The 25,486-nt window shown below is 49.7% G+C and overlaps 1 protein-coding gene across 1 annotated transcript in view; it reads left to right on the top strand.

Moving 5' to 3' along the window:
- The window catches only part of PAPSS2 (3'-phosphoadenosine 5'-phosphosulfate synthase 2), a 28,680-nt gene that overhangs the window by 741 nt on the left and 2,453 nt on the right, over positions 1 to 25,486 (top strand). The window contains exons 2-11 of the mRNA XM_084210697.1: positions 12,236 to 12,341; positions 13,739 to 13,974; positions 14,873 to 15,011; positions 15,272 to 15,390; positions 15,510 to 15,623; positions 16,248 to 16,359; positions 20,234 to 20,439; positions 21,675 to 21,810; positions 22,228 to 22,496; positions 24,659 to 24,888. Of these exons, the coding sequence (XP_084066823.1) occupies positions 12,236 to 12,341; positions 13,739 to 13,974; positions 14,873 to 15,011; positions 15,272 to 15,390; positions 15,510 to 15,623; positions 16,248 to 16,359; positions 20,234 to 20,439; positions 21,675 to 21,810; positions 22,228 to 22,496; positions 24,659 to 24,888 (1,667 nt within the window). The remainder of the gene's footprint in view (positions 1 to 12,235; positions 12,342 to 13,738; positions 13,975 to 14,872; positions 15,012 to 15,271; positions 15,391 to 15,509; positions 15,624 to 16,247; positions 16,360 to 20,233; positions 20,440 to 21,674; positions 21,811 to 22,227; positions 22,497 to 24,658; positions 24,889 to 25,486) is intronic.

The raw sequence follows: 25,486 nt of genomic DNA, 5'->3' as shown, positions 1-25,486 counted from the left end.
TGCCTGTGCAGCGGGGCGTTCTTGGAAACGCAAAAACCTGTGGTTTAGGGATTATTTCAGGCAGGGGAGGTGCGAGCCGTGAGCTGTGTATGGGAGTTCTGTTCTTTGCTGTGACAGGAGAGAAGTATTGCTGAACGTCCAGAATAATCCCTCTCCTTTGCCTCCACCCTGGAGGCTGGAAAAATGACCTTTATAAGCGAGTTTGTGGCTGACCTTTGTGCCGTGGCTGTCAAAACATACGCTATCAGCTTGACAGCTGTAGGCGGATTCTTGTGTGCTTATCTGCCAGGTATCCGATGGAGTGAGAAAAGCCGTGATTTCGCTAATTACAAGAGCGATTTCGCTAATTTGGGGAGCAATGATGAAACGGTGATGTCCCATTTGTGATCTTCCTGTCCCTTGCCAGGAAGATGTGGTTGCGCAGAGTGTAAAGGAAGTTCTCTCTTCAAACTGCAACCTCAGCAGTTTCTTGGTTTCAGCCATCTCCAGTTTATATCAAAGGCCCTGGATAAGGAATTTCACTTTGATCAGGGTCCTTTGACCTTTTTTTGTGCCCACAGACCATTTGTCGTGACACCTTTTGTAGCTGCAACAGCCAGAGGTGTTCCATTTTAAAATGAAGACGCAATAATTCTGTTGAGATCCCTATTGATACAGCAGTAGGATCATCCTTCTGCTGCCCCTTCTTATTTCCCCATTCTTCATTCTCCCAATAACACAAATCCTTATTACCCCTAAAAATCCTTGCTGCTACTAAAACCTCAGTTTTATCACAGTTTCTTTGTCCCACAGACCGGGTTTTGTGAGGCTGGATGTTACCAGCTTTGTTCACCAGCTGAGGGGAAGTCAGAGCTGGGTTTTGCAGGTGACGTTATCAGCTGTCAGTTTTGGAAAGGCACAGCAGTGCCAGCTGTTGTGAGCAGGACCACTGTGTTATTTGACAAATTGAATAACTAGAAGCCCAGGATTTAAATCCTAAATTCAGCCTGAATAATGCTCTCTGGAGTTTGAATCTGGTTTGAGGATGCTTTAATTGCACACCTATTTATTAATTGTTAATATGGTAAGGTGTAAAGAAGAAAACTGTTTTTGTTTTTTTTGCTTCTGCATGTGTTGTCCTTAAAAATGAACATGGCACCTTAATTCTGCCCTGTGTGAGGACCAGAGTCTTGGTGTGCAGGAATCTCTCTTTGCCTGGTTAATATGGAAACACTTTGTGCTCTCTTCATTTCTGCTCACGACACTGCAAGAGGCATGAAGTCCTCTACGTGCCAGGCAGTGCCCTCCTGTTCCCAGCCCTCACTGACAGAAAGCATTTATTCCTGGCCAGTTCCAGGACTGACTTTTCGGGCAGTTCTGTAATGATGACCTTAGAGCCTCAATGTCCCTCCTGTGTGCTGCCTCAGTGGCAAACCCTGCTCTCTCTTAGGAGCGAGCACACGGTGAAGGCAGTGCAGTGAGGGAGGTGCAGCTGTGGGGCTGCCCTTGTTCATTGTGTGGGCTCTTGCACAGCGTGGCTTTCAGGGCTCAGGGCTTCTTTGAGCTCTGTGCAAAGAGCAGCTCCTTCTGCCCACACCTGCGGTGCCGCCGGTATTTCCGCAGCTCGCTCCCCGTGCCCGCCGAGCCAGCGGCGTTTTCCTGATGGCCAGGAGGACACAGATGGTGCACTGTGCTCCAGGGAAGCTTGCCACAGAGCCCAGAGCCACAGCCCTGCCCTGGCAGGGTCGCTGCCTGCGTGGCTTCGTGTCCCCAGGGCTGCGTGGAAAGTGCAGCTCAGCGCATCGCAGGGGATGGAGGCGTTGGGAGCCCTGCCCCCGGCCAGTGAAGTTTCTCTTCGGGTGCCCTTGCAGGTGCTTGGGCAGAATCAGAGCCCAGTACTGAAACTGTCTTTTTCAGAAGTGTTCCAGCTTTGTCACCTGCCTGGTCTGGCAGCAGCATCTCCAGGAATCTGGCTGGTGTGGCATCGCTGGCTGGCAGTGGGATGTGCTTCCGCAGCCCGGCGGGTCATAGAGCTAGAACTCCTGCTAGCTCAGTTGTGTTTGTGCAGGGCTTATGTGCAAATGATGTGGGCTTATTTAAATTTATTTAAAGACAAGCAACAAACCCACAAGATCAAATCAACCCTGAGGAAAGAGGTTTCGTTTCTGTGCCTAAAAATTACTCTCATGTTGAAAAAAATGGAGCTGCAGGGCAGAGTTCAGATGGACTGAGTGCTACCCCAGGCAGAGCAGGAACATATGTACATCTCCATCGATTTAATTGCCAAGCAACATGAAAGAAAAAGCTTATTAAAACACCCCAAACTGTGCATTCATCACTCTCACACTTACTCTTAACTGTTGCCTTGAAAGTGAAGAGCAAAACAACTTGAAAGATGTTTATTTTCAAAGCAGTCCTGAGTAGCTCATTGCAGTGACACTGCCTGGGGGACAAGGCAGCAAAGCCATGATTTCATGGAATTAGCATGGCTTGCTCTGCACTGAGTCACTCCATAAAGTGAGTTTTCTCAAACTCATGTTTTATCCAGTGAGTCACAAGCTGCTTGTTCTTACAGCATGATTTATCCTGTGGAACACAGTGCCCAGCTCATTGCACCGTGACATCCAAAGGTGATTGTTTCCCAGCTGCTCATTGCATGCTTGGGATTTCTTGTTTGATTTTCTATTACTTTGTTTGCTTTATATCTCTTTTCTTCAAAGACCCTGGAAAGGTGAGGTGATTAACTTCTGTTGCTTTGTTAATTATAACTTTCTCCCCTTTTCTTCCAATTTCTTCACTATTAGAAAATTCCCTTTCCGGTCTCTTGCTCTTTCATTGACTTGGTCTGGCAGTGTGCCAGAGCAATGCTTAATAACCACACTCTGCTATGTAAGAGCAGACAGGTTCAATTTGGGGGACTTCAGGGAAGAAAAGCCAGGAAAAGTTGCAGGTTCCTAAATATGAATGCCTTCTCCTTTCCATGCTTGAGCCCTCCAGGGGTTGGGGAATTCAATACCCATCTTGGTGTGGTCTGAGCACCTCTGCTGGTGGTGGTTGGAGTGGTGCTGCCATCCCACACTACCCACACATGTGCACTGCAGCTGCAGCTTAGATTTAGGCCAGGGAGATTTTGTTTTTCTGGAGGGTTTTCAAGACAAATGCTGGCATATTTGCCTTTTTTTTTTTTTTTAATTATTATTATTTTAACTGGGCTGATGTTGATCCTGGAGGGTGCCTTTAGAAATGAAAAGCCCTTGCCTATCTGAAACCAGGTGTTTTAGATAAACCCACAGCTGTAGGTGCCCCCAGAAGATAAGGGGCATGCAGGGCCTGTGTGAATGCTTGAACTTGTACTTTGGTCACACTTTGCTTCTTAAAAATCCATTAAAAAAAAGGCTGTGTAATTCAGGTTGCCATTTATGAATTTGCTGTTATCATGAGCGGGGTGTCACAGCTGAATGCAGTGAAAAATAACTCCTTAATGGGCTCGCAGCTTAATCATTTCCAAGTGAAAATTTACACAGAGTGTATCATTAACAAGAGGAGGGATGCAAAAAAAGCCCTGCCCGTGCGTCATGCCACGGGATGCAGGGAGGTTGAGATTTGCCTGTGGGGCTGGTAGTTCCTTGCTAGTACTGCCTCCTGTCCCTCCCAGAGTGGTCTTTGCTCCTTTGCTCACGGCTTGGCTCGGTTACAGCTCCACGTGTCAAAAGTTTTGTCTGCTGGGTGGGTGCCAAAAATGTGTTTGGAGAGCTTGAGGAAGGAGTTGTTTTACACAGATTTGATTTGATTTTCTGTTAGCTGCTTCACTTTGTGGCTTGTTGAGATGAGCTTTTTCTGTGCATTGCTGGAAAACAACCGTCTGCACCTACATTTTCAAGACTTTCTGACCTGGAGGTCTTTGTGGCCTCTCTGGCAGAACAAAATGTTTTCTTCGATATCAAACTGTATTTTAGCTTCCCATTGTGGTGCAAAAAGTGTGCTTGGGTGGGAGGTCATTTTTCAGGCCTGCCCAGCCCTTCTGATGGGAAGATCATTAGGCTGTGTTGCCAGTGAGCGTGGGAAGAGGGGGGAAAAGTCATTTTTTTACAGGGCTGCTCTGGGGGTCTGAGCTGGGCACCTGCCCCTGGGCATGATGGGGCAGCTCATTGCATCCCTGGAAATGCTCACTGCATCTCTGGAAGGCTGATCTGAGAGCCTGGGGATGGATGTGTGAGGGGTGTGGAGCTCTCAGAGGTGCAGCCTGAGGTGCAGAGGAGCTGCTCTTCAAACATTTGTCATTTTTATGTCTTAAATATTGTGGGAGCTAAAGTTTATCTGCTGCTGGTTCTTATTCACCATTATCCTTCTGGGGTTGTAAAACTGGGGGTGATGCCACCCTCTGAGAGATGCTGGGAGTTTGCATGAACTTTTGAGGGACCAATTAACAATAATGTGGCAGTGTTCTTTGAGCAGTGTGGAATGCCAAGGGCTGTGCCTACACCTGCTTTAGAGAGGAGTGGGGGAAATGCTGAGCTGCCACTCATTCAGGAAGGGTCCAACATCCTTGGTGCTGATTTAGGCCAGGGTCTAGGTAACCCTGTGTACACTCACACATTAAAAACCCATCTTGCAGCTTGTAGGGCTCAGATGCACAGGGAGATGGGGTAGGAAAACTTCATCCTCCTGATGCTCAACTTGCACTTGTCTCCTGCAGCTGGTTTTGTAGAACAGCACATTCAGTAGTACAGCAGTGAAACAGCCCTGTCTTCATCCAGCAGGAATTCTGAGGGGACTGAGAAGTTGCTGAGCAAGGAGGAGATCTGGCCTTGTCTGTCATTCCTCATGGCAGCCAGGAAAGAGTTTATGGCTGGGACACCAGTGCATTGCCCCCCCTTTCTACTGATTTACAACCTGAGATATCAGAGGCTGTGCCTTTCCTCCTGATAGTCCTTGATGAACTTTCCTTCCATGAATTCATCATAATGGTTTTTTCCAGCCTAGTCAACTTTTGGCCCGTCAGGCAAAGTTCCCCCCTTTAACCTTGTCCCGTGTGGTGCTTCTGGCCAAGCTCCCCTGAGCTCCTTCCTGCTGCTGCTTTTGCACTTTGAAAGCCCTAAAAAAGGTGCTGAGGTGGACAGAGGTGTCCTGTGGCCTGCTGGTGACCATTGACCCCGCAAAGTCAGGCACATGGGGCACAAGAGAGAGGGTTCAAGGCTGGGCATCCAGCCTGAGGCAGGGAGAGGCACCGAGTGGCCACACACTGGGAGCTGGGCTGGAGTCCAGCTTTTCCCTTTCTCCAGGTCCTGCACAAGAGAAGCCTCAAAGAAGAATGAGTTCTTTTACAGAATCACAGAATTATTTAGGCTGGAGAATCCCTGCCAGCCCAGGGAGTCCCAGCTGTGCCCAGTGCCCACCTTGTCCCCAGCCCAGAGCACTGAGTGCCACCTCCAGCCCTTCCTGGGACACCTGCAGGGATGGGCACTGCAAAGCTCCCTGGGCAGCCCCTGCCAAGGCCTGAGCACCCTTTCCATGCAGAAATTCCTGCTGCTGTCCAAGCTGAGCCTCCCCTGGCCCAGCTGGAGCCCCTTTCCCCTTGTCCTGTCCCTGTTCCCTGGCAGCACAGCCCGACCCCCCCTGGCTGTCCCCTCCTGGCAGGAGCTGTGCAGAGCCACAAGGTCCCCTCTGAGCCTCCTTTGCTCCAGGCTGAGCCCCTTCCCAGCTCCCTCAGCCCCTCCTGGGGCTCCAGCCCCTTCCCCAGCTCCATTCCCTGCCCTGGAATCAGAAATAGATGCATTTTAAAACCTGATGAAGCTGCTTGAAACACAGATCCTCTGTAGCTCCTGCTACTTGTGAAACCCCTGCAGCTTCTCTAAAGACAGAGGATTTCTTTCCTGAGAGGGATATGTTGGGCATGGTAAAAGGGGATATTTTATCCCCATATCACTGAGATTTGTTCTCAGGTTTAGGGTGCCTGTCCTGCCACAGCAGGAGGTGGGACATGTACAGTGCCATATTTACCATAGAGAACCACAACCCACAAATTAAATTCCTGAATCTCCTATTCAGGGGGAAAAAAAAAAATTATTTACATGAGGATACAATTCTTACCTGGAAATCTTTTTGATACTGAAGTTAATGTGTAGTCAGAATCTGTACCTTTGCCCTCTTTTCCTCTTGTTCCTGCAATCTGAGGGACTGATACTCAGTTTCCCATTTCTGTAGCCAGATCTTTTTCTCCAGGAGAAGGCAGAGAAGCAGGGCCCTGTGTTCTGGGAGGTTTTCCTGGCAGGCATCAAACCAAGGCAAGTTCTTCTGCAATGTCAAACTCATTGTTTGCAAAAGGAGCAGGGAGGGGCCCAACTGCTCAGGTGGGTTCAGCTGGGGGAGATCACTTAGCAGAATTGCTCTGAATATTAAACTTTGGGCCACCATGGAGGGGGTTTCGTGTTTAAATTGTTCTTTTTGAGAAAATGCTTTGTTTGTTAAATATTTGTTGTCCCTGCAGCTGTCCCTTGAGATTTCAGGAATGAAAACGGGAAGATTTGTTTTTATAACATCTGTCCTGGCCTTACAAGTCTATCCCAAAAATGTAGGAGCACAGGATGAGTCACTAGCTTTTCTGCATCGAGGAAATGAGAGTAGTGACATCACTTCATTCCAAGATAAGCAAAGGCCTGAGCTGGGAGCCCTCAGAGAGGCAGATTTCAATCTTTCAATCCCCAACTGCTGATTTGGACTCACAATGTAGAAATCAGCATCTGATTTGGCAAGTTACTGGAACATGAGCCTGATTTTGTTGATTTTCTTCTCTTTTTTTGTCTGCCAGTATTGTATAAAACTTGATTGTGACAACCCAAGCCGTGTGAATTGATGCCAAGAGAAAAAATATTTGAGCTGCCATCAGCAAATAAGGTCTCACTAAGAGCTCAGAAATTCTTGTGGCTTAAGAAAACACGGCTTCAGCTTAACAGCAGCTTGAAAATCTTGTGTTAGCGAGGTTTGGCATCTGCAGCTGCCTGTCTCCAGGCTGAAAGGCTGCTTGTTTTGGGGCACTGGGATGGCTCTGCTGCTCTCCTTAAGGTTTTGTGTGCTATGTTCCTGGCAGAGCCCCGGGGGCGATGCCAAAGGAACAGGCAGAGAGTGCCAAGGAGAGCCTGAGCTGCTGGGCTTTATTCAGAGCACGGGCTGCAGAAAGGGATCCTGCCTGGAACTAGCAGGGCTGGCAGCCCCTCAACCCCAGCAGGGCTGGGGGGACACAGCAGTGCCACTGCCCAGCTCAGCCTGGAGAGAAAACACCATTCCTGTCACCTCCAGGGAAAGGAGACTCAGCCTGTGGGCAGGGAACAGGGGGACAGCAGGGACACCAGGAAGGTGGGCAGTACAAAAGATGCTTGCAAGGTCCCACTTCCCCATCTGGGCCTGCATCCCGAGGGGTTAAGCAGGCAAAATTCCCAGGGTAACTCCTCCTTTGTGGGGTTTTCCCTTGGGAAAGAATGGGGCTGGGCTTGAAGCATTTTCTGCCTTAGTGCAGTAAATGAATATCTGGGGGAAGTCCATAGGGTTTGGGTTACAAGAGCTAAGCTAGAGTGTGAGAGATGCCAAGGTTTCTCCATTGTTCTTCAATATGATTGGAATCAAATCTCTGCTTCCACAGACAAAACCCCTGTTTTCCCTCTCTTCCTCCTTTTCTTTGGAGTATCAGTTTTGCTCTTCTTCAGCAAATGACTCTTTTTTCAGAAGGTTTTCCCCTCTGGTTGCTCATGGATACAGTGTCACCCTTTTGCCACAGCAGCCCTGGTAAAAGAAAATCATTTTTTAAGGAAAATTTTGAGAAATGTAATTTTTATACATCAAATGCAACTGGTAGGAACAAATATTTTAATTTTTTTTTTCCAGTATGCTGGCAGGAGTGTTGGGAGGGTTTTTTAAATGATAGAATAGCTCACTCTCCTGAGGCTTAGGGAAGTGTTTGACTTCAAACTCAGAATCACAGAATCTCCTGGGCTGGAAGGGACCCACGAGGATCATCAAGTCCAATTCCTGACCCCACACAGGACACCCCAATAATCCCTCCCTGTGCTTGATCCCACTGCTTGCCTGTGAAAGTGAAGGCTTGCTTGATCATTCTATCATTTTAAAAGCCCATTCTACTATTTGCTAATAGGATCAGCTGCAAACATTTCAAAAGCCTCTCTTTTTATTTAGCTCTAATTTTTCCTTCCTGCAGACGTGTCCAGGCTGCAGTACCGAAATAGGGTGTGTGTGAAACGCTTGACTGGAAAAAAATGAATCATGTTCCTGGTGCTGTGAGCTTGCCCTGTAAATAAAAAAGCAGCTGGGGGAGTCCTGACCCTGCCCTGGCTGTTGGGTCAGGGTTTCCCTGGGGCTCTGAGTGCTGCCAGCTGGATGCTGGTGCTGAGTGAGCGCGGTGCTGCTCAGCCTCGCCGTGATTTCAGGAGTGAGAAATGAAATCCCTCTCCAGAGCAGGTTGCTGCTGCAGCCTGCCATGAGCTGCAGCTCCTGGGCAGCTTCCAGACCCGTGTCTGTGCCAGCTGCAGCAGGCAGGGGTGAATTGAGGGCACCATAAGGACATGGGCTTGGATCTGATGGGCCACCGTGGCTTTCTGGTGCCTCATCTCCTCCTGCAGCATCACAGAGCTCTGCCTTCTCTGGGTGGCTGGGCAAGGGTGTTGTGTGCACTCAGGGGATCTCTCAAATGTCCTGCTCAGCTCCCATCTGTCCCTCATTTCCACCCCTCAGCTGTGGAACGTGGCACTTGCAGGTGGTTGTCCCACTCGTGATGCAGCCATGGAGGTGCTGGTTGAAAAACTGGGGATGTGGAGGCAGGAGGAGGTGCTGCCCTAAGGACCAGAGTTTATACTTGAATTCCTACTGAGAGATGGCAAAAAATCCATACAATTTGTTAGGACAACCCTAAACCCAAAAGGGCAAGAGAGCTGGGGAGGAGTTCTGATGAGGAGCAGCTCAGGGAGCTGGGACAGGGGCTCAGCCTGGAGAAAAGGAGGCTCAGGAGGGACCTTCTGGCTCTGCACAGTTCCCTGCCAGGAGGGAAAAGAGCCTGCAGGGCTGTGCTGCCAGGGAACAGGGACAGGATGAGAGAAAACAGCCCCAAGTTGTGCCAGGAGAGGCTTAGATTGGATATTAGGAAACTTTTTCTTTGTGGAAAGGGGTGTAGAAGATTGGAATGGGCTGCTCAGGGAAGTGGTGAAATCACCATCCCAAAAAGCATGTGGATGTGGCCCTTGAGGACATGGCTTAGTGGTGAGCACTGTGGTGGTGCTGGGTTGATTGTTGGTCTTGATGATCTTAAAGGTCTTTCCCAGCCTCAACACCTCCATAAGTCTGTGATTTTAAATGTTTCTTGTCTGGTGCATTTTCTGTTAGAAGTGCAGTGGTTCTGCTCCCAGCAAGCATCAGTGGTGTCTGGGAGAGGCCCCACAGACCTCATGCTTTTAACTGTCAGATGAGAGGAGAAGATGCTCCCTGATAAGATCTCCTTGAGCAGTCACACATAATTCATGTGGGCAAGCACAGCTACTCCTTCCCAGGGCCAACTACCTCAGGAGGAGCTGAGGTCACTCTTTGGGATGCTATGAAGTGAGCAATGGTGGTTCCTGATTTCCAGCAAGACTCCCCTGTCTCAGAGGCCACATCTCAGGAAAAACCTCCTGCCTCTAGCTGTAGCCTGCTTTCACACAGCAGGGCAGCATCTTGGGGAAAGCTTCTTCCCTTTGGAAACTTAGCCAAGAGGCCCTTGACAGGCAGCTCAGTCAAGCCTGATCCTAAAGACGGCCAAGATCTTGGTGTCCCCCTGTTTGTTAACCTCATGGAAGGGCTCAGTAGGAGGGGAGGCCAAAAGCAGAGTTTTTGGGTTTGGTTTCTTGGTCTGCTGCAGCCTCAGCCCAAGGTTTGGAGCGTTGTGTTTGTTTTTTTCTCGTTTCCTGGATGAGGTAAGGCAGGGTGGGCTGAGCACTGAGCTCATCCAGACAGGGCCAAACAGCAGATTTCCAAGGAGTGGGGAGAGTGTGGCAGTGTCATCTTTAGCCATCTGTCTGGCAGGGGATGCACAGCCCTTCTTTGGAGATGCTGCTGGGACATTTATTGCCTTGTTTGGGGCTGAATTATGAGTCAGAAGTTCCTCTCCCAAACCTCATTTCCTTGACCCAAACTATTCCAAGACATGCTTACCAGTGTCCTAAATTGTCTCTGCTTTAGGGCCCAACATCCAGGTGTTGATGTTGTGATGATGATTGGATTATCTACTTCAATATGTTTGATTTGCAGTGACAGGGTTAAAACCCTGAGAGTCAAATCAGCAGGACAGCCCTGCATCTGATTAAACCCCATCCACTGCTTCTCTCTGCCTCCCCACCATCCTGCAGGATGTGCTCTTCCTAGGCAAAATCTCTCCAGGATTTGCTGTCAGGCCATTCAATGATCAGTTTTCCTGGTGCCTTCACTCCTTCCACCACACTTCAGCTCTGGTTTCCCAAACCATTCCTAGCTGGTGGATGATGAGGTGGGAAGTTGGTCTTTCAACTTCTGGCAAGCTCCCAGCCCAGCCATCCAGTTGCTCAGGGTTAGGAAGAGTTTCCTGGGAAGTTTATGAAGAGAGCAGGAAAACCTGAGGGATGTGGTACCATCTGGAGCTCCCAGCAGGTGGGAGAGGTGTGACAGTGCTGCTGAATTGCAGAAATGCCCTCTGTGGTGCTTTCCCAAGCTCCCAAAGGTGCCAGTGTGCAAAAAACAGCTCTGAGATGCTCGCACAGGGCAGATTTATGGCACAGCACCCTGTACTTAGAACAATCTCCTTACATCAGCCATGTAGGAATGTGCCAGATCCTGCATCTTCCCGAGGCACAGACGTTATCGTGGCTCATCTCCTGTGGGACACAGCCTGAACTCCGGGGGATGGGAGAAAATTAATCCATGGTGCTTCTGTCTCGCCTTTGAGAGCTCAAAATGGTCAAACTTTTGACAACCCCCCCCAAAAAAAGCCCACAAAAAGCAACAAAACAGAACAAACCACAGAAACCAAGTCTTGAGCTATTTATCTTTTATTCTCTGAGTCACAGGATGTGGAGCATTCACTCACCTGTTCAGGGGCAGGTCTAGAGATGTTTTGGGTTTTTTATAGAGGCACAGACTGGTTTGTGTTGGAAGGGACATTAAACCCATCCAGTGCCACCCCCTGCCATGGGCAGGGACATCTTCAACCATCCCAGGTTGCTCCAAGCCCCATCCAACCTGGCCTTGGACACTGCCAGGGATCCAGGGGCAGCCACAGCTGCTCTGGGCACCATCCCCAACCTCACAGGGAAGGATTTCTTCTGTATAACTAACCTGAATTTCCCCTCTTTCAGTCTGAATCCATTCCCCTTGTCCTGTCACTCTGATGAACAGTCCCTTTCCAGCTTCCCCATAGGCTCCCTCAGTTACTGGAAAGTTCTGTGAGGTCTCCATGCAACCTTCTCTCTCTCTGGATATGTATCCAGGATATATTTATATCCAGGTTCCCTCCTTGTTCTTTCCCTTGCGTGCCTCAATTGGGAACATCGTCCTCACCAGGTCTTGTGGATATTTCATGTGGAACTTTCCTTGTGGAGGTGCTGTTGCTGGAGCTGCAGGGCACAGCCAGGCTGTTTCACCTGCAACTCCGTGGATACTCTGGGTTCAGCAAGGTTAGGAAGCACCAAAATTCGGGCTTCTGGCTCAGCATTGTGCTTGGGAATGCACATGGACACATCAGGGGTTGTTTCTTCTGCCTCCCATCCCATCTGTGCCCAGCTCCTGACCTAGCTGCAGTTCTTGTGTTACACAGCCAGTAAATTAGTACCTGAAGTCACTCTTATTTTGCAAGCCTGCTTAAAATAATAGTTGAGGTTGTCTGTGTTTGAAACTGTCGAAAAGGCAGGGAGGGTGTCTCTGCCCAGGCTCTGTGTCCTGCCTGCCCTCAAGGGCGATCAGTCACCTGGCAGAGTCACCTTCTCCCTTCTCCCTGCTGGCACGAAGGCATCACCACCAGAAACACCCTGGGCAGAGGCAGGGAGCCTCCAAAAAACGCGTCTGTGCTGCTGAGACAGAAATCCAACTCACACCAAAGCACCAGAGTTCACCACGTGAACCACCACCCCATGCTACCTCATTAATGAATTCGCATTTCTCTCCCTTTTGTTTGTCCCAGCAGAGATTTCCTTTTGCCCTGAGAGCAGCCAAGGTAACACAAGTGCTTTGTTCTGCTCTGTTTTCTCAGGGATCCACCAACGTGGTTTACCAAGCCCACCATGTCAGCAGGAGTAAGAGAGGACAAGTCGTCGGCACCAGGGGAGGATTCCGAGGCTGCACGGTTTGGCTCACAGGTATTTCTGCCAGGCTGTGAAAGCCTGGCCTCACCTGTGAAACTTCATGAGCCTGGCTGCCAGGTGGGGATTTGGGATCTGCAGGAAACGTCAGCGCTCCCTGCGAGCCGGGAATTGCAAAACATCCCCACGTGGGAAACGCAGACACGCGGTGCTGGCGCAGCAAGATGTTCTCCCTGGCAGCTGCTGCCCAGAACTAATGTTTTTATGGATTTCCCAGCTGCTCTCAGGCTCCTTTGAACATGTCAGAGGCCCTCGGGGTAGCACTTGTTGTTCCCAAGTGTGTGGCTGAGGAAACCTTGGCTCCAATCCAGCCAGTCTTTGGCAGTGGAACGTACCCAGGGTTGTCCGAAACGCGGATGTTTTCATTCGGGAGCGGTGGGAAGTTCATTGGGACGTGTAGGTCTGCTGGGTTTGAGGCAGCACTAGGCAGTCACCTTGTCTGGAGAATAAACACTCCCAGCCACAGAGTCACGCTGGAAGCAATCCCTTGCATTTGTTTTGTTGCCCTTCTCTTCTGTCTTGAAGTACAAAGTCATTGTTTGGGGATTAGGGGCTGCCAGAAATGACAATTGCATTTCTCGTTTCTAATATTTAGACAAGTCTGTCTTTTGCCAGTTGTCCAGTTGTTCCTTTGCTTGTTAAATATTGGCATTTTCTTTGGCTGCTGGAGGATGTTGAAGGACATTCCTGGAGGGATTTGTAAAGCCGTTCTGATTTGCCTTCCTGTCACCTCAGGTCGTAGATGCTGGATTATAGCACGTTTCTGTTCTGTTCTCTTCCTCAATTTTAAAGGGACCAATCTGCTTTTGTATGGTTTCTGAAGCCAAAAGCCCAACCCCAGGAAATTTCCTTCCTTTTTTGAGTATTACTCAAAAATCTTGTGTCTGAAAGGTTTGAGCTTGCCTGGCTGATGATTATTCTTTGAAATACACACCTAGAGAAGGAGGCGATGGGGGCCCTTTGCTGCTGGAGCCTGTCCCCCTCCACGTGATTGCAGCAAGAGCCTCTCCTTGGGTTCAGAATGGGAGAGCAGCTGGCTCTTGACAGTGGGAGCAGGGGGAGGAAGAGGAAGATGCGGAGAGACCTGGAGGAAGCAGCACCCTGCTTCCTGGAACACAGTATGGCCCGGCGAGAGGCACTGCTGGGTTACACCCCTCCAGAGGTTGGGCTGTAGATGCTTTTCTCAGGACATTAATGCCACCCCTTTGATAATAAAGGTTGAAAAGGTGAAGGCCCACCTATGAAGGTTCATCCTTCATCTGTGAAGGATGAATCCAACTTCCTTTAGGAAGGAATGAGGTAGGGAACTTCAGACAGGAGTTTAGCTGCTGGTGTCACTCGTTTTCGCTCTCTTCACCTCAAACCTGACCCCTTGCTTTTTTGCCTCCCCCCAGGCCTTTCTGGAGCTGGCAAGACAACCATTGGCTTTGCTCTGGAGGAGTACCTGGTGGCTCATGGCATCCCCTGCTACTCCCTGGATGGTGACAACGTCCGGCACGGCTTGAACAAGAACCTGGGCTTCTCGGCCCAGGACCGCGAGGAGAACATCCGCCGCATCGCCGAGGTGGCGCGGCTCTTCGCCGACGCGGGGCTCGTCTGCATCACCAGCTTCATCTCCCCCTTCACCAAGGTAAGGGTAGGAAGATCCTGCTCTCTTCTCAGCTTCAGCTCAGATGATGAGGATGGTTTATGGAGAGGGTTTCCTAAATGCACAAATGCTTGGTGGTGGAACGCTGCTGACGCAACTGCGTGCGGTCATGTCGTTCTACCAAGCATTTGTCAGTGTTGGGAGTGCAGCGGCCTCGCTGGATAAATTTAGTGCTGCACATTGATGGAAAGCTAAGAGGAGTTTAAGATCTCTCTGCTATTAACTCCTCAGAGGTAGAAAAGAGTCACAGCAGCAGCAGAGAGGTAAATGCACAAATGCTTGGTAGAACGCCGCTGACAGGACCGCACGCGGTCAGTGTTTGGAGGGCAGCGGCCTCGCTGGATAAATTCAGTGCTGCACACTGATGGAAAGCTAAGAGGAGCTTAAGATATCCTGGCTATTAACTCCTCAGAAAAGATTCACAGAAGCAGCAGCCTGCCCTAGACTTCTCAGTGTTTTTTTGGAAGAAGATTTGACTGCAATTTTCACTTCCATAGCTGCTGTTATCAGGGTGATGCAAGCAGTTCCTTTTTTCGTAGAATCAAGGAATCACTGAGGTTGGAAAAGGCCTCTGAGATCATCAGGTCTGACTGTTTTCACATAGGGCAGATAATTATTCACAATCTAATGTTCTGCTGTCCTGTCTAACGAACAGATCTTGAGGTTTTGCATGGGAAAAGATAAAAACAGATCAAAGTTGTAGATTTTTACAAATTTTTTTATTAAGTATCCTTAAAGAAAACGAGGGAAGTGAGATGAAAAACTTGATTAGAGCTAGTGTACATTGAACAAATCTATAAGAAAGATTAATTTACTTGTGTCAAAATCCAGGGAGGTCTTTTTGCTGCAATTCAGATTTTTCCCATCTTTCTTCTAACAGGACCGTCTAAACGCACGGAAAATTCACGAGGCAGCTGGACTTCCTTTCTTTGAAATCTTTGTAGATGCTCCTCTAAATATTTGTGAAAGCAGAGATGTGAAGGGCCTGTACAAAAAGGCAAGAGCTGGAGAGATCAAAGGTATGGAGGAGTGAGATCTGATTTTGCCTTTTGCTTTCCAAAGCTTTGGATGCCTTGTCCTGGCAGTGCCACAGTAGGGGTGGGTGTCTAAAGGCCCTTTGTAGTGCACAAGAGGATCCTGTTCCCCTAATCTTACTGTCACGAGTGTCACTTGTACCCAGCATGGTTGAATGCTTCCTGGTTGTTTGTATAGTGTTCTTGGCTCTAAGGCACTGATTATTCTATTAAATAAATTTAATTTGGGGGTTAATTGTCCGTAGGATTCACGGGGATTGACTCAGAGTACGAGAAACCCGAAGCTCCCGAGCTGGTGCTGAAAACAAACGTTGCGTCGGTGTCGGAGTGCATCCAGCAGGTCGTGGAGCTCCTGCAGGCACAGGTGGGTCACTTTTGTGTCACCATCACTGGCAGCTTTGGAACCCTGCTTTGGCACACTGCCCTTTTGGTGTTCCCCTTAAAAACAGCGTGTTACAAGCGCTGCCCGTCTCTGTCTTTCAGAACATCGTGCCCCAAGGCTCAGTCAGGGATGTTCTGGAGCTCTTTGTGCCTGAGGATAAACTCAGCAGTGTCCGGGCTGAGGCAGAGAAGCTGCCAGCACTGGAGATCACTAAGGTATTGTCACACACAGCTTCTGACACCACTCAGCTGCTCCAAGGGTGGGAGCTTCCAGGAGGATGTTGCCAGAAGGGCCTGTGTTCTGATGGCACTGACCTTTTTGGCTGTGGTTTATGGTGAGCTGAGGTGGGATCCTGATCCTCAGTCCCCCCCATGTGCTGCAGGGTGTCAGTCTCCTCTGCTGTGTTCATACAGCCCCACAAGTTCAAGCTGCCAGAGGGCAGGGTTTGGTGGGATATTGGCAGGCCCTGGCACAGGGTGCCCAGAGCAGTTGTGGCTGCCTCTGCATCCCTGGAAGTGCCCAAGGCCAGGCTGGACAGGGTTTGGACCAACCTTGGGACAGTGGGAGGTGTCCCTGCCCATGGCAGGGGTGGGATTGGATGGGCTTTAAGGTCCCTTCCAACCCAAACCACTCTGGATTTCTAAGTTGTGCTGTGAAACTGTGTGAGTCTGGCTTTAAAAGCCACAAGTTTCAATCCCCCATGTCTTTCTCCTCCTTATGAATGTCCTGTATTTGAAGCAAAACAAAATGAAAATGCTGTTTCAGCAGAAGGGAAGGAAAAGCAACCTCTGAGCGTGACAGGGTGACAGGAGTGTGACCCCTTTGGGTTTGTTTTGCAGCTGGATCTGCAGTGGGTGCAGGTGCTGAGCGAAGGCTGGGCCACTCCTCTGACGGGATTCATGCGGGAGGCTGAGTACCTGCAAGTGCTGCACTTTGGCACCCTGCTCAACGGTATGGACCCCCTGTGCCCTCCTGTCCTGCCTTGTGGCACACTCCTGAGGGTGGCCACGCTCACCCTGCTGTGGCCACAGCCTTGGCTCACAGCTCTGACATCTCTCATGGCGCTGCTCAAACCTCCTGGGAGTTGTTGTGTGGCTCATGTCAAGCTTGGCTGTACCAGGGTGTGAATAGAGATGCAAACCCAAGGCCAAGGAAGCAGGGAGGCTGCCAGGCTCAGCTGGAGGTGGGAGGAGAAGGCAGCTGCTTCTTGGAAACAGGAGCAGAGCCTGGTTTTGCCCCCCCACCCCATTTCCCTGCTTCTTCAGCTTGTTAGCTTGAAGTAAATCTGATTTATCTATGCATTAGCAGCCTGCTAGAGGTGCTTCATCCCTGGAAGAGGCAAAGAGGGCTCAGGTGATGCCCATCCACAGCTGGGACTGGGGCACAGATGTTTCCACCCCATTTCTCGGCTGTGGATGCTGTTGCTGGGACTTCACCTGCACGTGGGATGCTCACGCTGGGCTTTGTAGACCTGGCAGTGATCTCTGCCTTCAGGGATCTGGGATGTGGGTGAGCAGGTCCCTTTGAGCCTTGCATGCCTTCTAGACAATCCTGTGGTTGGTCCCACAGGGCAGAGATTTGCTGCTGCTGCTCAGATTTGGGCGCAGAGGCGAAGCTCAGGACTGCTCACTGTGCACTGTGGGAGTGTCTGTGTGTGGGGGCCCTGCTCCCAGACACACCATAGCCTTTCACCTCCTGCCCAGTGTGCAAACAGCCTTCAGAAGCACATGTCCCTGTTATCAGAGCCTCCCCTGTGGTCTTTGAGCTGCCTGTTGTGCCTGGGGAGGTCGCAGAGTGCCCTGGGATGGCCACGTTGCTCCAGAGCTCCGTACTTTGTGCTGGAGGCTCATCCCAGAGCAGGTCTGGTTTTGGGGTGCCCCCCCAAACCTGCCAACATCCCTGAGCACATCTCCTCTGAGCTCTGTGGGCAGGTGTTTGAGGTTTGTAGAGCTCTGTGGGGAGCAGGGACAAAGGCCAGGAGGGGAGAGCAGCTTTGCAGGGGGATGAGCTCTCCAGAGCGAGCTGTGTGTAGCACAGGGCAGCAGCACCTGGAGATCCTGTCTCCACAGGGCTCTCCAAACTCAGCCTCAGTGTGGTCAGGCCCTCAGGGTGACATCTGAATGGGAGAGAGAACACCAGCTGCTCCTGGAGAAGCTTTGGGAAGTGGTGGAGGGCTCCATCTCACTGGTGTGACGCTGCCCAGGAGAGGCTTGAGCCTGCTCTTCCCAGAGCCATGGGCACAGCCCTCGTGCCCTGGGCTGGCTGATGGTCTGGGCAGCTCCTGTGGGTTTTTGGGGACACTTGTTCAAGCAGCAAATCCCTCCTGGATGCCCCAGCAGGTCGGTGATGTGCTTGGTGTAGGGCTGGACCTGCAGCACTGCACCAGCGGCCGTGACTCTGCCAGAGGGGTGACAGTGACACTGGAGGTGTTGGATCACACTCAGTGTGAGGCTGTGGTAGGACCATGGCCACGCCAGCAGGAGCTTTGAAATGCTTTGAGTCTTGAAATGGTTTCTGTAATGTGCCCCTGAGTGTTAATTATCTTAATTATGTTTGTGTTCTCCCAGGAAAGAGGCGCTTGGGAGTTGGTATGTATGGAACTGTTCTCAGGCTCTGCACAAATTACCTCGATTGAGATTCTTTTTGACTATAATTTTTTGAGATTTACCAAAAAAAAGAAAAACAACCCAAAAAAACCCCTTGAAATTACTATGAAATTATTACAGCCATGGCCCATTTATGATCCAGGCAGTTTTGACGTGGCCTGACACACCCCATGTCCCAGGGACCAGTCTGCACAAAGATCCCAGTTGTGTAATTTTGTAATTACCTGCACTGGAGTGATCTTTTGTTACCTCTCCATCCTGCATTTGGAAATGGAGCCTGAAGATCCTCGCTTTCAGCAGCATTTCTTGTTTTCATAATGCTGCTTTTTTTTTTTTCCTGTGCTGGCTTCATTGGCTGATCATTACTAATATGATTTAAATGTATGAAGTTGATCTTGATTGGATCCCATGTGAATATAATTATGATTATTCACTTAAATTGCTGCCTGGCAGATGAATGATAGCCAGTCGTGAATTTAAAGTAAATGCAAATATTTTCATAAAAATTAAAGTTAAAATCTATATCAGAGTCAAAATCCTCAAATTAAGACTCTCAAGGGTCCAACCTGATTCCAGTCAGATCAGAATAAATTGAATCAGTGATTTGTTTGTGACTGGAAACCCATTGAAGAGATCAATTCTCTTGTATTAACATTGGAATATTGTTAATATCCAACTATCCAAGGAGATGTGAGAGAACCTCAGTGGAACACTGGGAAATTGGGAGATTTGGGTTAAAACTGACATGATTTCAAGCTATTTAGGGACAACACTGAAATTAGAAACTAGGTGTGCACTTACAGACTCACAGGGAAAACAGATTAAACACGGGCAGTGCAGAGATGTAAAGGAGGAGTAGCAATATAGAGATAGCCAGGAAAAAACCCAAACAAGAAAAAAAACACAAATTAAAACTGAATGTGGTGGAAGAGGCAGCCCAGGAGGTGTGCAGGGAATAGGGTGCTCCAGGGAACAGCAGCCTGTAGCCATCCCCACAGAGGTGGTTCTCCTGGAGGGGAAGGCATTTTCCAAGCACGTTGAAATTTTTCCAGGGTTATCCAGGGTGGCATTTTGCCAGAACATTTAAATTTTTCACCTTCACAAGCAGCTAATGAAGAAGAACCAGGGGAAGGGAGACTGCAGGAACTAATGAGATGCTCCAGGTATCCTGGAGACACCTCTGGCCCTTAGATAAGGAGCTTTTATATTCTGCTAACACCAGCATTTATTAGCAGTGCAGAGGAAACTGCTGCAGTGACTGATTTTCCATGAAAACCTCTGTTTCCTGTGCTCCCAGGGCTGGTTACAATTCTTGTCCACGCAGGAGGGTGTTCAACCCCTCCCCTTCAAGGGTTGTGAGCATCCCCACGGTGCTGCTGGTGTCCTGGTTTAGAGCAAATGTGGGAGGGGGTTCCTCTAGAAAGCAAATTCAAGCAGACCCTCCCCCAGCTGGTTCAGGAAAATATTTCCTTGGAGAAAAGTGGGAAAGAGAGCTCTGTCCTGCTGTCTGTCCGTGCTGCAGACAGCACAGCTGTGGCACTCACATTCTCTTCACCCAGGATTTTTTTCCTGAGAAGCCTCAGAGAAAAGGAAAACCATTCTTATCTCATTTGCTTCTCCTGTGTTTTGCTGCTTTGGAATGTGTTTGAAGATTGTTCCATTGCATTCTGCTGTGAGTTGTTTTGACTCTTTGGCCAATCAGGGCCAAGCTGTGTCAGGACTCTGGAGAGAGTCACGAGTTTTCATTATTATCTTTTTAGCATTCAGTAAGTATCCTTTCTGTATTCTTTAGTATAGCATTGTATTCTTTAATATAATATAGCATCATGAATTAACCTTCTGAGAACATGGAGTTAGATTCATGATTGCTGCCTTTGTCGGGACATTCCCAGCAAATACAATAACACAGTCAAGGAGAAGGATGCAGGGAGCAAGCCCAGTTTGTGATAACAAACTCCACGCTCCTTCTCTCCTCCCTTTGCCGTCAGAACTAACCTTAAAGGCGCAAAACCTATTTCTGGGCTAAACAGGGCATACAACTCAGCACCATTAAGCCACCCCAGGACACACAGTGGCTGCAGGGTGCTGAACCCTCTCTCTCTGTGTCTCTGGGCAGATGGAGTGGTGAACCTGAGCGTGCCCATCGTGCTGCTGCTGTCAGTGCAGGACACACAGCGGCTGCAGGGTGCTGAACCCTCTCTCTCTGTGTCTCTGGGCAGATGGAGTGGTGAACCTGAGCGTGCCCATCGTGCTGCCCCTGTCAGCAGAGGACAAGCAGCGGCTGGAGGGCAGCGAGGCGCTGGCGCTCAGCTTCCAGGGCCGCCGGCTGGCCGTGCTGCGCCGCCCCGAGTTCTTCGCGCACAGGAAGGAGGAGCGCTGCGCCCGCGTCTGGGGCACCACCTGCCCCCGCCACCCGCACATCCAGGTGGGTCCTTGGGGCTGAAACCTGCCCAGGGCATGGAGAAGTGAGCTCTGCCAAGGTTTTGGGTGCCAGCTGTGAGGAATCGTGCCTGGCTCCAATCCAGCTAGCTGTGGACCGCAGGACAAGAGGCGCTCCACGTGGGGACTTGGGGACTAAGTCCTCTTTTATTTCCTAGACTGGAGAACACCAGGTCATCCAGGTGACTCCCCAGGTGGAAAAAAGAGGGAGTGGTCTTCTCCCTGGGGGATTTTGAGCTGAGGGGAAAGGAGGCAGAGGAAGGGGGCAATGTGATACAAGTGAGGAGGGGCAAAGCAGGAGGAGAGCACCAGCACTGAGGCTAAGGGGAAAAAGGGGAAGACCATGTGATGATATCATGTGAACAGTGCAAATTACCAAGCACCCAGTGCAAATAACTAAATAACTATTTAGTGCAATACGACACAGGTGGGTCCTGCCCCTCCTTGCCAGGGAAGTGCAGCCTCGGGGATGAAACATGGCCAGGGGATGGAGAAGTGAATTTTTCCAAGGTTTTGAGGGCAATTGGTTTCCTGTCTGAGCTTCCAGTTCAGCTCCTCACTGGGAACCAGCCAATCCTGAGCAGACAGGACTGAATTTTTTGGCTACCAGCATCCCAAGAAGGCAGCACTAATTTTTTTGGCCACCAGCCCACCCTGAGCAGGCAGGACTGAATTTTTTGGCTTTTCCCTACAGGCAGCCAGCAGGGTTGGTGTGTTTTTGCAGCTTCTCTCTTCTCACTTAGTCTGTGGCAGTACAAGGAGCATTGTCCCTCGGAAAGGGAGAGCTCTGGGTTCCACAGGGTGGCTTGAGCTTTCTGCTTAAAAGGGCTACAGCTGTGGTAGTTTTTTCCCCTCCCTTAAAATGGCTAGTTTAATTAATCAGCAGCAGGTGTGTGCCTTGCAACAGGCTCATTCCTCCTGTGAATTCCCAGGAGGAAAGCAAAGGGGGAGGTGGAGGAAGGTCTTGTGCCTTCCTGCAGACTGCTGGCTGCCTGAGGGGAGGCCAGCACCCAGCTGGGTGGGGACTGGGTGGCTGCTGCCCCACTTGGTGAGGTTTTGCTGCCCATGACATTTGTTCATGTGGCCATTGCAATGGTGTTTTCCACCTGGGAGAAGGGAAGGTCATCCTACAACGGGGTTGAGCCTCACACTTTTCAAAGGAGCCTGGGAGAGGGAGGAGTGTGCTGTCCCCTTTGCACTGAAGGTGTGTGTGATTCCCAGATGGTGATGGAGAGTGGAGATTGGCTGGTTGGTGGAGACCTGCAGGTCCTGGAGAAGATCAAATGGAATGATGGGCTGGACCAGTACCGCCTGACCCCGCTGGCTCTCAAGCAGAAGTTCAGGGAAATGAATGCTGGTGAGTGCCCTGGGTTACACCAGTGACAGGGCTCATAGAATCCCAGAATGGTTTGGGTTGGAGGGACCTTAAAGCTCATCCCATTCCACCCTCTGCCACGGGCAGGGACACCTTCCACGCTCCCAGGTTGCTCCTGCTGGTGCTCCCAGCAGGATGGCAAGGGCCAGACACCCACCCTCACTTTGAGGAAGGAGCACTGGCCCTCCTGCAGGTGCCACTGAGCTCGGGGAGGTGACAGATCAGTGCAGGTGTCCACTGCAGACATTGCAGGAGAGCTGATAGGGCTGAAATCAGCCCCAAAAGAAGGGCACACACAGGTCTCTCATGGCACACAGGGCACACACAGCTCTCTCATGGCTCTGTGGAGGCTCAGAGTGTGGCACTGACCCCGGTGACCCCCGCACCTTTCCCTTGCAGACGCCGTCTTCGCCTTCCAGCTGCGCAACCCGGTGCACAACGGGCACGCGCTGCTGATGCAGGACACGCGGCGCCAGCTCCTGCAGAGGGGCTACAAGAACCCCGTGCTCCTGCTGCACCCCCTGGGGGGCTGGACCAAGGACGACGACGTCCCTCTGGAGTGGCGCATGAAGCAGCACGCCGCCGTGCTGGAGGAGCAAGTGCTGGACCCCAAGTCCACCATCGTGGCCATCTTCCCCTCTCCCATGCTCTACGCCGGCCCCACGGAGGTAAGGCTGCTCAGCAGGACAAGGCAGGCAGCCTGTCCGTGGGGTTGTGCTCACAGCCTGCCTGGGAAAGCCCAGGAAGGGGCTGGAGCTGTGTCCTCACTCTTGGCTCCCTGCGTGGTTTGCCTCTGCTTGCTGCTGCAGCATCCCCCACTGAGCTCTGCTCCATCAGCTCCCATCCTCTCCTGGGCTGGGGAGAGGGGACACAAACAGGCTTCACCTTGTTCTGGCAGGCAGGGACGTTCATTTGAAACCCCTGGTGTCCCTGAATCAGTGGGATGAAAGGGGCAGATGCTGAACCTCCCCTTCCGTGTGCTGGGGGGCACCACCTTGGCATGCCGAAAATTCCCAGCCTATGGGAATGTGCCCCTTGTTGATGGAGTGACAGAACTGTCCTTTGTCCCCTTAAAAAGGAAATAAGCCCAGGAGTTTCTCTCCTCAGTTAGATAAAAATTTATCTATTTACCTCATAGGATCTGGGGGGCTTCACCTCAAACTTAAGGATAGCTAATTGGACAGGAGCCAAAAATTCCCACCTGAGCAATTTACTAAAAAAAGAAGAGAACAAAGAAACTAATCACTTTTGTGGGGTGTTTCACCAGGAACAAGAACCTCTTGCACCTGGCTCAATTTTTTTCTGTAAAGAGTTGTGTTATTTTGCCTTTTACTAAAACCTATTTGTTTCCAACACTACCACAGCAGCCACCCCGCTGATTTTATCATCCCTCCTAAGGTAGCTGAGCTATCTTGGGTGTGAAATAGATCTCCAAGAGCTTGTGAGACCTGGCTCGAGGAGACTCCTATTTCACCTGCCCAATTCCCTCTCCCTGCCTGTGTGTGTGAAAAATGCCAATCACTTGTTTTTAAAATTTTAAAAGTTTAATAGTAATAAAATGGTTAAAAAATTGGCAATATAATTAGAGTAATAAAAATTTGGACAATTGAGATTAGGACAATACAAGACAATAAGAACAAAGAGTTATGGATGTCCGGGTACCTTTTCTGGGCAAAATAAGCCCAAAAAGCCCCAGGTTAACAGAGGATTAACCCTTAAAAGCAGCAGCCTGTTGCACATTCATACAGCTCATCCATGATGCATCAATTCCATTCACACACAGGATTCTGGCTGGGCAGTGTCAGCTTCTTCCTCTGAATCCTGACAGCATCTTCAGGGCTGAGCAAGGCAGGAAGAAGTTCATTTCTTCTGATAATGAAGCAATAAATTCTCTTTCTCTGAAAGATTTGGGTGTCCTGTGGCTGCTATCTGGTGCAAATACCTCATTCCTTTCTTTAAAAAAACACACCCCCCTACATAGCTTCTATTTTAACATTATGCTATAACCTAAAACTATATTTCACACACTACTGGAGAAAATTAATACAGCATAACTCTCTAACACAACACATATGTGAAAATGCATATTTTATGATTGGCTTTTTGCAAATATTCAAATGAATATTATATGTGTTGTGTTAGAAAGTGATGCTGTATTAATTTTCTTAAGTAGTGTGTGAAGTATAGTTTAAGGTTATAACAAAATGTTAAAATAGAAACTATGCTATGTGGGATACTTTTTTCCTAGAGAAAGGACTCACACTGAGATAGCAGCCACAGGACACCCAAATCTTTCAGAGAAAGAGAATTTATTGCCCTCTTATCAGGAGACATGAAGTTCTTCTTGCCTCACTCTGGATTGGAGATTAGGATTAGGACTAAGAGGAAGAAATTGACGATGACCAGACAGAATCCTGTGTTTGAATGGAATTTCTGCATCATGGGTGAGGTGTATGAATGTGCAACAGGCTGTTGCTTTTAAGGGTTAATCCTCTGTTAATGTAGGGCCTTTTTTGGGTTTATTTTGCCCAGAAAAGGTACCTGGACTTTCCATATGTTTCTATTTTATGTCCTCTTTGTTTCTATTGTCTCATATTGTTATAATTCAAATTGTCCAAATCATTATTACTCTAATTGCATTCCTATTTTAATAACCATTTTATTCCTACTCAACTTTTAAAATTTTAAAAACAATGGATTGGTGTGACACGTAACACTCATTTCGATATTTGCAAGAAGCCAATCACAAAATACGTATTTTTCACCCAAAAAATGCCCAGGGGCATCCCTGTCCCCCAGCCCTCAGGTCCCCTGTGTCCCCTCCCTGCAGGTGCAGTGGCACTGCCGGGCCCGGATGGTGGCGGGGGCCAACTTCTACATCGTGGGGCGCGACCCGGCGGGAATGCCGCACCCCGACACGCGGCAGGACCTGTACGAGCCCACGCACGGGGGCAAGGTGCTGAGCATGGCCCCCGGGCTCACCTCCGTGGAGATCCTCCCCTTCCGAGTGGCTGCCTACAACAAGCCCAAGAAAGCCATGGATTTCTATGACCCCAGCAGGTAAAGGCGGCAGCGGCCACGGTTCCTTCGCCGCGTGAGGTTTGTGCGCGGGTTTTTGGGCGCAGGGAAAAGTCTCCCAAGAGGAGGAATGGGGGCAGAAGCTGGGGAAGCCACCCCTGTGTTCTGTCACATGGAGCTAAAGGTGCCACCAGGGAGGACAAGGAGCACGGGGTGGGGCTGAGAGGCTGCAGGTGGGAAGTGTTGTGGACACTGCAGCTCCTCTGGGGTGAGGAGCCCTGGGGGGTGACTCGGGCCTGTGGTGTTTGGGAGGGTCCCCAGGACAAGGGAAGAGAGGAGAATCTGACTCCCACCTTCTCAGAAGGCTGATATGATATGGTATGGTTTATATTTGGAATGGGGTCTGGACATTGTTTACCAGCAGGTGACTGTTTGATTGGTTCCATGTGAATTGTTTTTAATTATTCTATTCTATTCTATTCTATTCTATTCTATTCTATTCTATTCTATTCTATTCTATTCTATTCTATTCTATTCTATTCTATTCTATTCTACCCCTATTCTATTCTATTCTATTCTATTCTATTCTATTCTATTCTATTCTATTCTATTCTATTCTATTCTATTCTATTCTATTCTA

Source organism: Fringilla coelebs, assembly GCF_963513975.1.
Source record: "Fringilla coelebs genome assembly, chromosome: 8".
In the NCBI taxonomy this organism is placed as follows: Eukaryota; Metazoa; Chordata; class Aves; order Passeriformes; family Fringillidae; genus Fringilla; species Fringilla coelebs.
Note: the sequence above shows the minus strand (reverse complement) of the source record. Positions and strands in the feature narration are given on the sequence as shown.